A 17,536-nucleotide genomic window follows, 5' to 3' on the forward strand; every position below is an offset into this window, starting at 1 on the left:
CAATCCTGTTTTTTGAAGAAAAATGGACACATCATGGCGTTTGAATATCTTTTCCAAGGCCTTCATAGCTGCTCTCCCAAGTCATAGTCTGAGACTTATTTTTGACTGCTGGTTATTGTTGATGGTTGATCCTAAAAGGCAGAAGCTCTCTGCCACTTCAGTATCTTCACTGTCAATAACTAGGGCTACTTGCTGTATCTGATGTCATGAGTTTGGTCGTCTTTGTATTTAATCTTAGTCCCATTTTTTCACTGTGCTGTTTGACTTTCTATACTAGAGCTTCCAGATCATTTGCATTTTCAGCTATCAGAATTGTGTCATCAGCATAATGCAGATCATTGATATTTGTTCTTCTGATTTTAAGTGTAATTAGGAGGACTTTAAATAGGATCCTCTGGGGGTAGAAATTAAAACCCCACAGGAAGCTCAGAGAGAGACTTGTGCCTGTGGGAAGTGAACGTATTGCTGAAATAGGGTCTCTTACGCTACTTGGTAAAAACTGAGCATCAGTTCATAAAGTTCATGACTTTCAATGTCTACACACTAATGCTCAGATTACAGGAAATAAACAAAATGAGATTGAACTCGGGAAGGAAGATATGATTTAATTGGTATAACAGAGACCAATTTTATTCCCATGCCTGGAATATAGCAACTGAAGGACACCGTCTGTTCAAAAGGAACAGTTGCAATGAAAAAGGAAGAGAAGTTGCATTGTACAAATACTAATTCTGGCTCAGAAATTCAGATGAACGATCTTGGCAAGACGATAGAGCATCTAGTTCAACTTGGCACAAGGACAAATAAAGAAGCAACACTGCTCTTAGGGTGTACTATCTGCCAACCAATATGTGAATTACGCTTTTCAAAGGAAACCCTTTAAAGTCATAGTGATGGAGGATTTAGTTATGTTGAACGGCAGAGTCTATGAAGTAGGGCCCTTCAGACATTCACGACTTAGGCCGCCGAGAACTTCTTCCTGCAAGGAGCAAACGTGCAGGGTGGGGGCGGCAAACGCTCCCCCCGGGAGTCATGCATGGGGGCTTGGGGGGTTAAAGAGGTGGCAGGCTATATGCAGGTCCCGTCTGGGGGAGGCAGCAGAGCGTCCCGCTGGCAGAGGACGCGTTCAGGGACGCGCCCATCGTTTCTGCCTCTCCCTCCCAACCGAAGGAGCGCTGGAGAGGCGTTCTTCGAAAGGATTCCAAGTCTTGCCTGCCGCCCCTCCGCAGGCCATCCTCGGGGAAGAGCAGAAACGCGACGCAGCGCCCGAGAGACGCCGGCAGAAGCCCAACCCGCCTGAGACCCGGCAGGGAAGGGAACCTTCGGGGGGGGCTCCCTCGCGCCCATCCCCCAAGACCTCTGCCTCTCGCGGGGCCGCCAGCTGAGCCCGCCGACGGCTGACCCGCCCGCCCGGGTGCGAAGGCGACACCCCCCAGCGCGGCGCCGCGGTGCAGGCTGCCTGCCTCGGTGCCTTCGGTCTCGGTTTAGCCGCTGGGCGCCGACGCCGATGGCCGACTGTTCGCAGGACCAGCGCCCGCACCGGGGCTCGGAGAGCGGCCTTCGGCTGGAGCGCAGGGCCGGGTCCAGCCGCTGCCGTCTCCAGGCCAGCAACAGACCCGCCTCTGCCGGGTGCCCCCGCGAGCACTGGCTCGCTTGGCTCCTGTTGCCGGCTGGTGGGTGGGCAGGCCGGGCTCCGTTTCAAAACTACCGGAGCTCTGTGTTTCACGGGGAAAACGGCTCGAGGGGCAGGACCGGACTTGTCCTTTCTGTTAAAGAGCAAACCCTGCCCCACCCCCGCCGCACACATTTGTTTACGCATTTATTTATTCTATAGAGCAGTGTTTTCCAACCTTGGCAACTTCAATTTCCAGAATTCCTCAGCCAGCGGGCTGTTCCATTGGGCCTTACTCGGAGGCGATTGTAATTGAAATGAGGGAGGTAAACTGCAGGGCAATCACTTTGTTAAAGGCGTTTTAGTTCACCGATGGATTTTATCTGCTTGCTTTTGAATATCGACGATGCCTGTAAACATTAAAATGGGCATTCAAATACCTCTCCTAAAGTGGTGCGTTTTGTAATTACTTTTAAAGGCAGTAGAAACACTGGAGAGCATTTTTATGATCAAAGCATTTCATTCTTTATATCAGATTTCTAATCTGGCATCTTCTAGAAGTATTGGAACAATCCCCCAAATTCCCAGGCATAATGGCTTGTACATTTGCGAACTGCACAGAGTTGCTTAACGTGGATGGCCATATAAATCTTTTAAACAAACAGTACATCCAGGGAAAGCCAGGCTGCAAAACATGGATTTCTAGGAATTTAGCCAGTTGTGGCTTTGGAGGAATAATCATGTGAATATTTAATTTAGGGTGAGCATCACTGAGGAAAGTGGGGCTGTATTCCAAGTAAAAGCCTAAAATTTTGTTCTAATCGTTTTATTTCCCAGAGTTGCGTTCCAGTTTTCTGCTTTCATCATCACAGTGGTTAATCTGTTACCTGTGCACCAGACCCTTAGAGCTAGGCATCAGTCCAGCCCAGCAGATGCCCTGGTGCTGTTTCCGCCCTTGGCAAACTGACAAAACGCACTGCCCCCCTTTCCTACTTCCTACTGTTCCTATTTTTGGTCCGTGCTTGGGAGAGAACCCACCCATAAAGCTGAAGTGGAATAGTAAGAGCCAAAGCGAAGCAGGCTCTCCATTTTAGCTTGACAAACTGCTGCTGTGGATCCACTGACTGGGTTAAGGATTTTCTTTCGTCCTTTCCCAGCACTGTTATGCTGATGAAAATCCTCTCCTTCTGCCCCCAAACTGGCTCTTTTGAACACTGGGAGAAAATCTGGGCACAGCTCCTGATGCCTGTAAGTTCTTCCTAGAACTTGGGGAATGGGAACCATTCATCAGAGAAACAGAGGCAGGTTTTGGACCACCTTCCTGTAATACAGAGCAAATGGGGCTGATATTCACTGAATTAAAACACAGAGACTAACACTGGTTTTGTGGGAACTAGTCAGGTACTGCCTCCAGTTCACAAGCAGAGCATCAGCGCAAATACTTTCTTGGTGATTTTCCCCCAGTACCTCATCCTCAAAGATATTCTTCTCCTGTACACTGAGGTTCTACTTAGTTACCATGGCAAATGCTAACTCAGAAAATTGTTGATCTCAAGATTACTATAATACACTGTTTGTGAGGCATCCCTTGAAGCTTGACAAAATGTCAGGCAAAAAAAAAGTGGCAGCTCTCAGCGGCCGCCCCTTTTGCTTGACAAAATGTTGAAACATCATGTTGTGGCTTTAGTCCCACTCAGCAGGAAGCCTCTGATCACTGCTGTTAGAGAACTGTATTGAACAACAGCTGTGCACAGAGTAGATCTAACCTGGAAGGAGGAATGCAAGAACCACTAAATAAATGTCAACCCAGCCCTGGAAGAGGACGTGAAAAGCATCTCAACATAACCCTGCTTTGATTCTGTTTGGTAGAAGAGGGGACAGAGGGACACCTGGGCTTTCGAGGTTCTGTTACTATACTCTCTAAAATACCCTTCCAGCTGACACAATTTTCTGGGAGTGAATGTATGTTCCTTTGGAATACATTAGGTTCCTTTTTGTTCCAGGGCATAGTTTAGTCCAAACTGATCTTAATAAACAGGGCAAGCTGCTGTATATAAACAAGGAGCAAACCCCACACTCACTCACACTGACATTACTTAAGTCGGGTAATGAAACATCTGCAACCAACCAAGCTCACCCAGGATTCCATGGGTTAGGAGTTGGCAGCACTGTATTCCTCCCACAGAAGTATGGGGCCTACTAAATGGTTATATTGTTTGTAAGTTTTGGAATACACTCTGCTGTGTTTATGTTTTATTGGTTTTAACTGTTTTAATTATATTTTAATAGCTTTATTTTTAATAGTTTTGTTTGGTTTTGTTATTTAATTGTGCATACCGCCTACGGTCACATCTGTGAGATGGGCAGCTATATAAATATAATAAATAAATAATGCAGTTGTTCCATTCCTTCCTGAGTGAGCAGTGCCAATGGATAATGGTGGAGGATTAGCAAGCCAGCCTGTGCCACTGGCATAGGGAGTGCCACAGGGCTCAGGGCTCGTTCTCATAACACCCGCATGAAGTTGCTGGGGAATTCCGGTCAGGTCAGGGTGTGGTGGTGTGAGCACACTGAAGAAACCCAGTGATACATCTCCATCCAGATCCAGGCAGGAGGTGCTGTAGAGGTCCTCACCAAGTACCAAAGGTCTAGCTCAGTGTTTCTCAACCTTGGCCACTTGAAGATGGGTGGGCATCAACTTCCACATGGCTGGCTGGGGAATTCTGGGAGTTGACACCCACCCATCTTCAAGCAGCCAAGGTTGAGAAACACTGGTCCAGCAACTGCAAGGGACAAAATAACTGTGAATCCCAGCAAGGCACTGTAGCTGTTTGCATGCTCAGGCCAGATTTCCCTCCTGGCGATCTGGCCTGAAAACAGCTACAAGGAAGGTTAAAAGTTACGCCGCCAAGAATTCCAGCCTCCAGATGAGAAACCTATAAAGAGGCCAGGGGTCCGTTCTCCTGGCCTATTCAGTGCAGACGGGAGGCGGCTTGCCCGGTTCGGGAGATGCAGCAGCCCGCCCCTGCGGCTTGGGTAACTCGTCCTCGGCAGAACTGACTTTCTCTACCCACCGCAGGTGGGTCGCTGCCCCCTCGCTGGCTGGGGAGGGGGCCGCATCCGCCCCCGAGCCCGGAGATCGGCTGCTGGCTGCAAGGCTCCACCGGGAGCGGCGAGCTGGGAGACCCGGTGCGGCCTTGGGCAGCAGTCGGCCGCTCCTGCAGCGCGCTCGAGGAGCGGCCTGTCAAGAGCCCACGAAGCCGCAGGCGGGGGTGGGGGCGCTGCCGCCCTGCCGCGTTTCGCCGGCAAGCCAGGAACCCCTCCCTCCTCGGCGGCCGACTCCGGACCCCACGGCTGCCCCGCGGGCCCGGAGGAGGGACCGGGCGCGGGGGCTTCCCCGCGACCAGCCAGGCCCCGTCCCCCCGGCATCGCGAGGACGCCATCTTGGGGGCGGGCCAGCGCCCCGGAAGGCCTTCTCGCGCGGGGCGGGCCTTCCGGGGGCGGGGCGGGTACTGGCGGGCCTCCTCCGTGAGGGAGGCTGGAAATGGCGGCTGGGCGCGGGGGTGCGAGGAGGCGGCGGAGGGCGGCAGCGCCCGCGGACAACGGCGGCGACCAGGCGAGCCTGCCGAGGGACCCCAGCTGTGCTGCGCCGGGCCCGGGACGCCGCGCCTAGGAGGACCCGCCCCCCCGCGCCCAAGCACATGCGGTGAGCGCCCGCCCGGCCGCCCGCCGGCGCGTCTGAAGGAAGCCGGCGCGGGGCAGCGCGGGGCGGCCCGCGGGAGGCCCCGAAGGCGGCCTGGTGCGCGGGGCGCCCGGTGGGGAAGGGGCCGCCGCCTCGGGGAGCCCCGCCGCATCCCTTCCCCTTCGGGGCCGCGCGCTAACGAGGCCCCCTCTGCCTCGGGAGGGCCGCAAGGCCGCCGTCCCTCCCGACTGTCGAAGCCCCGCGGCGGCCTTTGTCCCGGGGAGCGGCCCCTCGGCCCGAGCGCCGCCCTGCGCGAGACCCCGCGCTCTCGGGTGGCCGGCGCACCCCCGGCGACCCGGTTCGTGGGGAGCCTGGTTCGCGTCAGCCCTTCCCCGGCTCTGCTTCGCTGCAGCCTTGGCGGGTCGGGCATCTCCTCGGAGGATGCCTGCGAGCCCCGAGGCGGCTGGAGCGTGCGGCCCCGCGCTCGGTTTCCGTTTCGAGGCCGTAGCGCGGCCGCGCCTCCTCGGAGCGCCCGCGGGATCGCCCGCGCTCTGCGCCGCCCTCCGGAAAGGGAGCCGCGCGGTTTCGGGCCGCTCTTGCTCTGCCCGCTGAACGGCACAGCCGCGGCCCTCTCCGTCCCCCGAAAGCGCTTGCTTTCTTGACGGCGTGTTCCCTTTTTTTCAGAGTGTTGGAAGCTAAAGCTACCAAAGAAGTTGAAAGAAAATTAAGCAGGTATGGTGAAAGTCGAGTCACTGAGATTCCTTGGAGGGTGTGTGGAAACAATGGGCACTTTCCATAGCTGTGCTTTGCTTTAAAAACAGGTGAAGACATTATAAAAGGTACTTGTGCATATTTTCTGCAGGATGGTGTTCTACATTCCTTTAAATCTCATGCCAGACATACTTTCTTTTGCTACATTTAAACTGTTGCAAGTAGCAAGAGGAACAGAAATGAATATAGTGTTTGTTTGCTTGCATTTTTTTTCAATTTTGTCCAGCCAAATAAATTTTTATTGGCTGCAAACCAGTGCTGGCCTTGAGCTGAACATAAACCACATCTTATGAATGGAAATGTTATTCCCTGTATGTGTCATTATTGAGGCAGATGCTTACCAACATTCAGAGAAATTTGAAGCTGCCCTCAACCACACAAGTATTAGAAACTTGAGTATTTGTTTAGAGTTCAGAGTGTAAAATGTGTTCAGCTGAAATACTGAAGTAATTGCAAGAGGCAGTTTTTCCATTACAAATGTCCTGTGAGGTATCTTGCCCATATACAATCTGCTGTGATTGCTTTTTATTCCTGTAATCCATTTGGTCATAACAATTCTAACAGGAATGTATTTATGTATTTCAAACAGTTTAATCCTGAAAATCAGAATAGTAAAATCCCAGCATCCACAAAGGCTTATACCATATAATAGAATAGATCACAGTGAATAACTTTTTAAAAGGTCCTTGACTTAATCCTTATTGGGAGTCTGATTCTTGTGATAATACTAGTTGAGGAGCTTCCTGTCCACTATTGTACTGTTATTTAGAATATATTAAATAGCAACTTTATCTTCTAGTTTTCCTGTGCTTTGGATGACTTGAAAAATGATGATGATTTCAGTAGTTTTAACAGTAAAATCCAACAAAATATTAACTGGAAAAAAAAACAAAAATTTGACAAGAACAGTAACTATTGCTAGCCAGATATTTTCTCTCTTTATTAGGAGTAAATGATTGATTTTCCTCTACATAAATCTGTATTCCTGCTTTTAAAAAGGAGCATTTATTCCTAATCCTGAAAATTATTTTTGTTAGGGGTGATCGGCAGGGTATACATTAAATAAATAAAATATTACCAGAGAAAGCCTTCCCCGTTCCTTGTATGAAAAAAATAGTTTTCCCAGTTATGCTGAATCAGGGATAGTGAGGATTCTGTCTGATGGCTACTTTGTAGTCCTTCCTTTATATGAGGAGTATATAAAAGCATGAAGAACATGTTGAGGGCGACCTAAACCTTTACCTTGAGTACAGAGCACAGCCACAAAGGGCTCGTGAGCTGCTGCTGTAGTAGGTGAGATTAGGTAATGCTTCTGTATACATCTGCCTGATGTTCTTGCCATCCCTCAGTAGGAATAAAACCTGCTTAATGGCAGTATTTAGCTTTTGGAATGGCCTGACTGAACTGAAATGGTTGTAGTACCTGCACTGAGACCATCTAGTTCCTGTGCTACGTAGGAAGGCCTGAGTCAGATAACAGTGGAGTCCTTGGTGTTCTCTGAGCCTGGTTGTCGGCTTGCAGACGTCTCTTTACCCGACTAGGCAACATCAGGGCGAGGGAAGGTGGTGTTTGCTCCCCGTTTATGAACAGTAGCATGCCCTGCCTGTGTGGGTGGGGGTGTAGTTTTCTCCTTGGCAGTTCCTTGATCAAGGAACCACCTTAATCAAGGAACCAAGGAGAAAACCACACCCCTGCCCACACAGGCAGGGCATCCTACTCCATTCCCTCTTGGTCTGTTGATAAAGAGGAACCCAGAATATCCCCTTGTGCACTGACCAACCAGGAGACTAGACCTAAAACTATATAATGTTGTTAAGATTGCAGCCCACCCGGTGTTTTGATTGTGGAAAGCAAAAACTGAAATGAACAAACCACATAAGACTTCATAGGTAATAACCAGCTCCTTGAATTGTATCTGGAAGTAAACCCTGTAATATTGGTGAAGTGCTGCTATATCAGCTCACCAGTATGCAGGTTGCTACATTTTACACCAAACTTTTCAAGGATGCCCCAGTAATTGAATTTTGAAGTCATAAGGGTGTGAGTGATTCTAGTGCCACCTCTGAAGGCCGCCTACTCTCGGAAGGGGGCAGTTGGCATGCCAGCTGAACTGGCCACACTCTCCAGCAGCTCTTCTTGTGGAAGCCGTGAGCCCAGGAGGACTTCCAAGTTGAAGACTGCTCCTTGAGTGAAATGCAGCCCCGTCTAGACCAGTTAGCAAAGGGATGGACAGTTACTTCTGGACAAAGAGCCAGTGAATCTTGTTGGAATTCAGTTTCAGCTTGTTTTGTCCCATTCATATCCTTTCGACCTCCAGACACTGCGTTAGTACTTCCACAGCATCTCTGCTCAGCCCAAGGTGAGGATAAACAAAAGGATGTCTTTTCCCTGTTGATGATACTTTACCCCAAACCGACAGATGACCTTTTTCATAACATTTCAGACAGACGTTAAGTAATATGGAAGGCACTGCTGAGCCCTGTAGTACCCTGTGCTAGAGTTGCCAAGAGCTCAAATGCTCCTGCCCAACTAACTGCCCATTTAGAACGGTGTCCCTGAATCCCAACCCTTATGGCAGTCCAGAAGAATATCATAGTTAAAGATACTGAACCGCTCCTGCCAGAGGCCATCCAGTGCTGTTCTCCATTTCTGGGCCTGAAGCCTAGCTATGGTGGATCTAATAATCCATTTCCTCCAGAACTTTGTGAAACCGCAGCTCAACCACCTTATCCAAAACCCTCCTCAAATGGGAAGGGGCAGAAGTTGTGTGATATGGCTGGATTGAGAGATGCATAAGCATGCTTCTGCCTTTTTCCAGGAGGCGGGCATTACCCCCACTCTCAAAAGGACATTGATCACCTCCTGAATCCAGCTACTCGCCTTTTCCCCAGCTGCCTGGAAAAAGGCAATTGGGGCATTGATCCAGCCCAGAGATGGCTCAGCACACGCCACAGCGGACCCTGTCCAACATTAGAGTTCACAAGCCCAGTGGGATTCCAAATCACCACCCAAGGCGCTGCTTCAGTTATCTCATTTTGTTCTGCCAATAATGTTATGTAGTGTTATAAATGTGTAATAGAACACAGTATGTAGGTCTTCTTTTTTCTCCTCAGTTCTTACGGATGAGTGCCTCTTCACGCTATAAATCTAACGGGTAATCTTGGGGAAAGAGATAAAAGCTTGTGGTGAGTTGGGGAAAGGGTGCTTAGCCTGGAAGGAGAGCCAAGGGGACTAGCCAGCGCTGATCGTTCACAGGGGGGCAGGGGGGCTTCCAGACTGGCTGGTTAGGAGGTTTCCTGGCTTTTGGTTCCTGCTTGCTGGCTTTGGCTCTTGAATGCCTTGTTTTCCTCCTTGCAGCAAATAGCACAGATGTGCCACCCAGGACCCTAACTTTTCTTGAATTGACCGGGCACAGCTAGGTGGAGTTAAACAAGGGCATCGCTACATCCTGTGGAGCCTGGGAATTGCAAAGTATGGGCCTGACAAATTCTGCTAAACATTTCTTCCTCTTTTAGAGGTGCGCCTTTGCAACAGAGATGAAATCTCTAAGAAATGGCAGCAGTTTGGGTCAGTGTTCTTGAACGTGTTGGTGCCAGTCTTCAGGGAGAGAGAGAACTGGATATTTTAAAAAGCTTCAAGGTCCTTCCCAGTCTGAAATGTATCAGTTGATGCTCAGCATTTCTCATTGTTTCCTTTTAAATTTGTTGCTTAGCATTTGGCCTTGAGCTATGAAGATGTGTAGTTTCCCCAAACTTGGTGCCCCCGCCCAGGTATGGACATCAGTGATAGAAAACTAGGAGTTTAATTTTAACTACTGTAACCCACATAATCAAAACATTTTCACCTATTGATCCATAGCCTAATAATTATTTGATTCTTAAAAAAATGTTTCTCTCTCTTAAATAATATTAATATCTAACACAGAGAGCTATCTACTTTCAATTTATTAAAATTGCAATGTAGTGAAGTAGAAGTAGCTGGTGTGGAGTTCCTGCAGCTGGTCCTGAACTCAAAGGTGGCTCCCAAAACGGAGTCCTCCAGCTTCCACCCGGCTCACTTTAAGTAAGCCTGGCAGGGGGGCTCCAAGGGGTGGTTTCCCCTCCCTCCACAGATCCAGTAGGAAACATACAAGCCTCTCAAACCGCTTGCTTTGCTACTTGTATTAAGGGACCAGTGGCCATGCAGTATACACAGCAGGCAGCAGGATACCTGTAAGCAACTGGAGTTCCTGAACTCAGTGGAAAGGAGTCCCTCTGTGCATCCCCGGGCCCTTTCAAAGTACTGTGCCTGTTCCAGCCCTCCAGCTCTCCCCCTTCCCTGGGTACAGCTGCCTTGCCTCCTCTGGGCTGTTCCACCCCTTGGATCGCCTCTGTCCAGGTGCAGGCCAGAGGCCACTCCAGCCAATCCGCTGGGCAGATCTCAGGAGTAAAACTTGGTGGCCAAATGGGCTGACCAAGGACCCACCCCTAAGCTGCCTCCTCCCACAGCCCAATGCAGCGCTTCAGGGAGACAAGCGAGTGGCTTCCTCCCTTTTTGTTTCTCCCTCACAAATAGTCTTTGCTCAGCCTTAAGGCTTCGTCTCTTCCAGGCTTTGATCTGCCAGGCTGCCTCCCCCTGGGCTGAGGTCTCCTTTTCTTTCTCTTCAGGCTCAGCTGTTCTGCTCTCCTCTCTCCTTGTGGGTATCCCTGTTTTTCTGCCTGGGTCTGAGAATGGCACCAGCAGCTCCACAGCTTGTTTCTACCTTTTCCAAACCATTTCTCCCCCTCTGCCCTTTGCAATGGGCCCTCCTCCCTTCCAGAGGCCCCCAGTTCTGACTTCCTTGCAGGTTCTGTGCTTCTCCCAGCAAGCCACTTACCTGTCTCGTGCCATGGTTTCTCCTGGCATTTCCGAGGAATACCTCTTCCTATTTCTGGCTCTTTTCAGTTACAAACCAGCACAATCAGATCCTTGCACCCAGCTTACCTTCCTTGCTTCTCTTGGCAAATCTGCCAGTTTGCATCAGATTTATTTATTCCCGAACTCTGCTGCAACTTGCTGGGGTGCACAGACTTCTGTGGTTCATCGGTCAAACGTTTGCCTGGGTTTCTTGATGTGTGCTGAATAACACCAGGCTTGACTTGCTGCAGACCCTGGGTGAGGTGGTGGCTGGCAAACCTTGTAATGCTGTCAATCAAGCTGAACTTCCCCACCCCCCAAATATATGACAAGCCCCAACTCTGCTTGCCTTTAGAAGAGCCATGAATACATGTTTTTTCCCCTGGGTATTTGAATCTAGTTGAGGAGAAGACAGCCTTTTGCTTATTTAATTATCCCATTTGGTTGCCAGTTTGTATTTTATGAATGTTTTGGGTTCTTTTTTAACATTATATAGTTACTTTTCTTTGTTTATGTTGTACGCCATCCATTGTAGGAGTTGGGCTACCCAAAAAACCCCTGTAATAAATTGTTTGTTTGCAACAATATTTGAATTGGTTTGCACCTGCCTTCTTCAGGGTGCTCTGCTCTGCTGTGCTCTTCTAGCCTACATTCTGAGATTTCAGATTCCATTTCTGTACTAACCAAGCCAACATTGCTTAATTTTGGTGATCACCTGAAGTGATACTTGATAGTTGACCACTGGCTTAGATCTTCTGCAGAAAGAAATGTAGCCATTCCTTTGCTGGGGGATGGGAAACCAAATAATATCACAATTTTGTAACCCTAACCCTTTGTCTTGATCTCTTTTAAATTATCGAATAAAAAGCAGTAATAGGGAAATTAAAGTAAGTGGATTTTAAAGTCTTTCTATTTAATTTTTTAAGAACAATAAAATATAAGAGGAACTTTCATATTAAGCAATCCCTATAGTGAAATAGATAAGATAAAGGAGGCTTTTGTTAAGTAAATTAATTGATTATTCTGTCATTTTTCAGTTATGAAGAATCAGATATTTCATTTTTTTAATGGATGGAAACAAATGGAGACTGTCTAGTCCACTCTCTGCAGAAAACTACTTCAGTTTAGGGACCATCTGCTTCAGGTGAAATCTGCCTGTCCTGTATGTTTGAATTGCGCTGTATGTTTCCACCTGGCATGAAACTCAAGCGGCGGAGGCAAGGAAATGCACTTTTTGTGCTGATGCCCCAGTCTTGTGAAATCGTCTCCCTCCCCTCCCAGGAGACATTCAGGAGCAGACTTAAAACTCTTTTGTCAAGCTGTTGGATCTTAATTTATTGAGGGTTGCTGCTATTATACTTTAGCAGTTGGGTTTTTTAAAACTTACATGTTTAAGGGTTTTAATAGCTTATTTATTGTAAAACAAAGCACAAAAACCCATCTGCAAAACCTAAACCAAATGTTCTGTTCTATGCAGACGACTGTCTTGTGTACACAGACCAGTTTGCTCAGGAAGCAGAAACTCTGCTTGTTTACTCTTCAGTCCCATTCACTTTACTGGCTCTTCTCCGAGGTACTGTAGCTATGCATAGACACCTGCGGTATTAGAGCTAGATCTGTTTAGCCTTGCTTGTTCCACGTAAACTGGGGAGGAGTTCTCTGGGGTGTTGAAATGGGTTTTCCTTCATTTAAAAAGATGATGAATTCATTCTGAACAAGCAAAGATGGGACTGAAGACCCTTGTGTTACATTGTGAGCATAAGGAAGTCTGTGGTTGCTTATGCTGTATTACATCTTTTTGAGTTCAGTAGCACTTCCTTGTAGTTAGGAATTATCTTCATTCATGCTAGTCTTATTCTCCTCTGATTCCCCCACCACCCCCACATACACACCCACAAAATAAGGACTGTAGAGTGCTGTGAAGCCATGGAAACTCGCCACAAAATATTCCGATTTTCATAGTCTTGTTTGAAGACTTGCATGGACGGAGAAGGCATTCCGTTGCCAATATTCCATACGAAGGACATTGTTGGCATCCTCCTCCTCCTCGCTTTGGAAGCACTTTTTTCTTGTTCTGGTTCTCTTTCAGCCACTTGGTTTCATTTTCTGCACTCCCTCCCTACCCATTTACAGAATCGTAACGATAGAAGGGGCTATTTAGGGGCACAGGGTAGGAATCCAGATTAGAACATCCCCAGCAGATGACTCTGTCTCTCTTTAAATATCCAGTGTGATTAGTTCTGCTGTTGAGTTGTTCTTGTCATTAAGAGGTTTTTCCTACCGTTACGCCAAAATCTGCCTTTCTGTAGGTTATTCCATGTTCTGCATTCTGGGGCTATAGAAAACCTATTTTGGCTCTTGTGCTATCATATCCCCCTTCAGTCTTTCCTAGATCCTTCAGTTGTTTCATTCCTAATTATACCCATTAACTTTCTTCGAATCTCTTATGGATTATCTGAATCCTCCTTTAAGTGCAGCGGCCCGAACAGAACACAGGATTTGCGGGGGGTCAGTGCATTAAAACCATTCAGAAGAGTAAGATGACCTGATCGCTGGAAACCGTATGAATAATTTAAAATGAAGGGCAAAAGTAGGTGCTCTGTCTGGCAATCCGTACCCCACACCAGCACATCTACTGGGGTAAGTCACTATTCCCCACGGCCAGTTTGGCACAGCATGCCATTCTGCACTTAAACCGGGGAGTGCAGGTCAGGCAGGAGCTGATGTGCCAGCTGTGCCAGTAGTTGTTCTGCTACAGGCTGCTCAATAATAGGACATACAAAAGATTTGCTCCCGGCTCTTGTGCAGAGGGGCAACCTAGCCGTGGGGATGAGGGATTTGCATACGGTGCTGATAGAAGAGCTGTGGGGGGGGGGTCAAATAAAGGCTTGAGGATTTATCTGGCCGTGTATTGCGTAGCCTGCGCGTGAGGAACAAAATCCCACTGCACCTATGTGTTTCTATGCCATTGAGCTTTTAAAGGGCCTTGCAAGACAGTACTTGCTTCAAAGGTGTATGCCCCTTTCTGCACACTGAATAGGGAGATCGCACAATGAAAACAACATAACACTCTTGTAATTTAAAATGGCTGGAAAAGCAGGACACTGTAAAAAGTATAGGTCCATTCTGCAGATTGTGTACAATTTGAACCGTTTTTGGAAGGCAACGCTAAACTGCATTCTTAATGTCTTTGCAACTTCGTAAATGAAACTACCAAAAGATGATCCTGTCCAAATCCAGATCCTTGCTCCAACCTTGCTGCTTTGTAGGACTTTCATCAAGGCTTGTAGTATGTTTTATGTTTCAGCCAAATGCTATGCCTGGGGCGAGGGGGGCACTTATGGTGATTGGATGATTTCCTTGAAAGCATCACTGTAGCACATTGCACAGCATTATGTGCTCCTCAAGAGACAAGTTGTTTTCCTTGTCTCTTGAGGAAACAAGTTGATTTTTGTAGGAATTTGGTTTTAAGTAAAATGAGCAGTTGTTTCTGAGAACGGGTCTCAAATTCTTGCTAGTCCTGGGGCAAACATTCATCTTCCCTCTGGGTTGGGGTGCTCAGCATTGGGATGCCGTTGTAAATATTTCCTCTGAATATTATCCCTCAGTGTTCCAAACAAATGCACAGGCATTGTACTCCCCACAGAGCATCCACACTGAGAATCAGGTCTGCAGCTATTTCTCCCATCATCGCCAGATGTTCAGTGGTATGAACTGATCTTCTCCCAGAGGTATTTTGTTGAAGCCAAGCAGCTACGAGAGGACATCGGTAAACTGAGGATAATAGTGGAACTATGGAAATACCTCAGGATGAAGGGGTACAATAAAGTATTTGGACCAGGACATAACCAAGGACCCTTCTCTTTCTATCTTTTTTAATGCCAAGGGAGAATAGAGATTGGAGAGCTGCCTCGCATCTTAGGATGGAGACAGTGATGGATCCTGTGTAGACTTGGGTGGAGAACAGACCACATTTTAGGTCATACTTACGCAGAAATATTGAAAATTTAAAAGAGTTCACCAAGTTCTAAGCACCGCAGCATTTCGAAATTCCATCTACCTCAAGCAGAGTACCTCTAATGTGTATTAGAGAGGGAAAAGGGCTCTTTATAGGTGGGAAATCGGGGAAGCAAGTTTCCTTCTCCACAATTAGTGGATGTGTTGGAGAATGCACTGCCCTGGCATATGTAGCAAGCGACATGACATAACTGCCTCCTTTATTTTTCAAATTTATATCACCGCCCACCTCCCCCAAAAAGGGGGACTCTTCTTTCCTTACACCCTATAAGGGGGTGGCTGTATCAACAACTGTAATGGTAGGAATACTGTTAATAGACCACGTGTAGAGCAGCTCCTCAGCAAAGCCAACTATCTTTACCAAACATTATAAAACAGGTGTCTCCTCAGAAATGGACTTTGGCCTCAGTGGGACATAAGATTATTACATAGACCGACTCAGAGATACATTGCTGTAATATATCCTTTTCCTGTTTTCATCTCTGGAGATTAAGAATGATAGTTGGATTTACCACTGGAAGATGGGCCTGATGGTCCCACTCTGTTGCACAGTATCCAAGCTAATGATTGAGATGTGAATTATTTTACTGCTGCTATGGTAATTGCGATGTTCTGTGTGTCTTATCAATTGCAAGTTTTTGTTGTTGGTGAAATAAACAATAAAAGTGGAGTTGAATCACACTCAGCTAAAATTAATGCATGCAACTGAAGGGAAGTTTATAGGAGGAAACCATAAGCTTTGACTCCTAGCTAAAAGAAATGGAATTAGTTGTCTCCTGTTTGATCCATCTCCAGGTGACAGAAATGGTATGGTCAGCTACTGGCCTCTAGCTAAACTTCTTGCCAATATTCTCAATAAATACTTTAGTCAGTCTTAAACTGCTGAAGAAGAGGAGTTAGCTGTGCTTTGGACACCAGATTATCATCTTGTAGGCTTAGGTTGAGTTTCCCCCCATCATTTGTGTCTATTAAGTGAACTGTAAAGATGAAGAAGACGACTGAATTTATGGCTATGTAAGTGATGTCAACAGGAGACTTGGTTTCTGGGACTGTGGTTGAGTCATTTGGTTGACAGACTACGGGCATAATGTGTATTGCACTTCATAAGGTTAAGTGAAAATGTGTTTGGTCAAACCATCATGCGCTTGATTGGGACAAGGGGTTTTAGACTGAATCCTATAGACTTTGGAAACACAAAACCCACAGCAAGGATGTTAGATAAAGACTTGCACCCTGTAGAAGAAAGTGGGAGAATAGCTGTAACAGGATCTGTTAAGTAAGGCAAGAAAAAGCACTGGCTCATAAATTTTGTTACATATAGAATAAAGCTCAGAGTATGGTCTGTAGGTTGAGTCTTGGCAATGGATTTCTTTCTTTTTGGTAGAAACGTTTCGCTGCTTCTCCAAGCAGCTTCTTCCGTCTGGGCAAGGGTTGGTGGGGGGACCCCGTATATGTCTTCCAGGGTGGCTGCGCTGTCCCTGCACCTGAATGGCTGTTAATTGTGCCATGGAGGTGTGGATGGCCTTTGGGATGCCTTACTCCTAGATCCTTTGTTCATCCCCAGGTGGACCGTTAAGAGTGGCCTTCCTGGTGGTCTTGATCTTCCTGGGGACTGATGAAAGAGCAGCATGAAAAATGGGGGACAGGTTGTGTCTGAGGCCTCCGCCTCTGTTGAGGGAAGGATTTTCCACTTTGGCATGGATGGATTCCTGAACCCCTCTCTCAAACCACCTCTCTGTTCTGTCCAGAATCATGCCAAAGTGGAAAATGAGCTTGAACTCTAAGAATGGAAAAGCAAGTACGGTCTGCTAGATCTCATAGGGACTTGGTGGAATAATTTCCATATTGGATATAGCAGCTGAATGATATAGGAAGCTATAGATATATTCACTGCTTAGAAATGAAAGTGAATTAATTTAGTAATGCTGTGGAAAACATTGGCGTTGAAATCAGTAGAGAAACAAGAACAACACTATGTTTGCTGTCCAGCCAAGGAGAATAGTGGGTGCTGCCTTCCAAAGCAAATTGCAGGTGTTTTGCAAAGGGGCCAATTACGATGGTGAGGTGTTTTCATTGCTCCCACCTCGCTTGGAGGATGGACTGAGCATGCTTCTTCCAGGAAGCTCCTTGCTTCTCTTGCTGGCAGTGCTCTCCTTCAGACAGTAAGGGAAAGCGTAAAAGTATCAACTGTCGCTGATTGGATACTAACTAAAAGGTAAAATTTAGCAAAGGGTGGAAGCACAGTAAAAGGAACACTGGGAGAAAGCTAGGGTTGAAACGTGACCACAAATTGCACGCAGGCTAGTTAGCACAGGGGCATCTGCCACTTCCTTGGTCGGCCTTTTGTTCAGTTCAGCTCAGCATTGTCTTCGTTGACAGAAGCAACTCTCAGAGTGTCAAGAGGGCCAGCTCTTCTGCCCCTCTTTGGAAATGCCTCTGATGCCTAAGCCTATGGGCAAACTGTTGTTTGCTACTGAATTGCAACCATTCTGTGTAAATGCTTTTTTGAAAACTGTGTTCCTGAAGTGGCCACCTTTCCTTACTGTATAGTGGTATTTCTCAACCTGGGCAACCTCCAG

At 47.4% G+C, this 17,536-nt stretch overlaps 1 protein-coding gene across 3 annotated transcripts in view; it reads left to right on the forward strand.

Moving 5' to 3' along the window:
- The first annotated feature begins 5,145 nt into the window (after positions 1-5,145).
- Positions 5,146-17,536, forward strand: part of TNRC6A (trinucleotide repeat containing adaptor 6A) — a 53,302-nt gene continuing 40,911 nt past the window's right edge. The window contains exons 1-2 of one of the 3 annotated variants that reach the window (XM_063314652.1): positions 5,146-5,318; positions 5,979-6,026. In XM_063314652.1, the coding sequence (XP_063170722.1) occupies positions 5,314-5,318; positions 5,979-6,026 (53 nt within the window). In that variant the 5' untranslated portion in view covers positions 5,146-5,313. Of the gene's footprint in view, positions 5,319-5,978; positions 6,027-6,307; positions 6,377-17,536 lie in introns of those variants that run through there. The other 2 variants (XM_063314654.1, XM_063314653.1) reach the window with 2 other exon arrangements.

This window comes from Candoia aspera, chromosome 14 (assembly GCF_035149785.1).
Source record: "Candoia aspera isolate rCanAsp1 chromosome 14, rCanAsp1.hap2, whole genome shotgun sequence".
NCBI lineage: Eukaryota > Metazoa > Chordata > Lepidosauria > Squamata > Boidae > Candoia > Candoia aspera.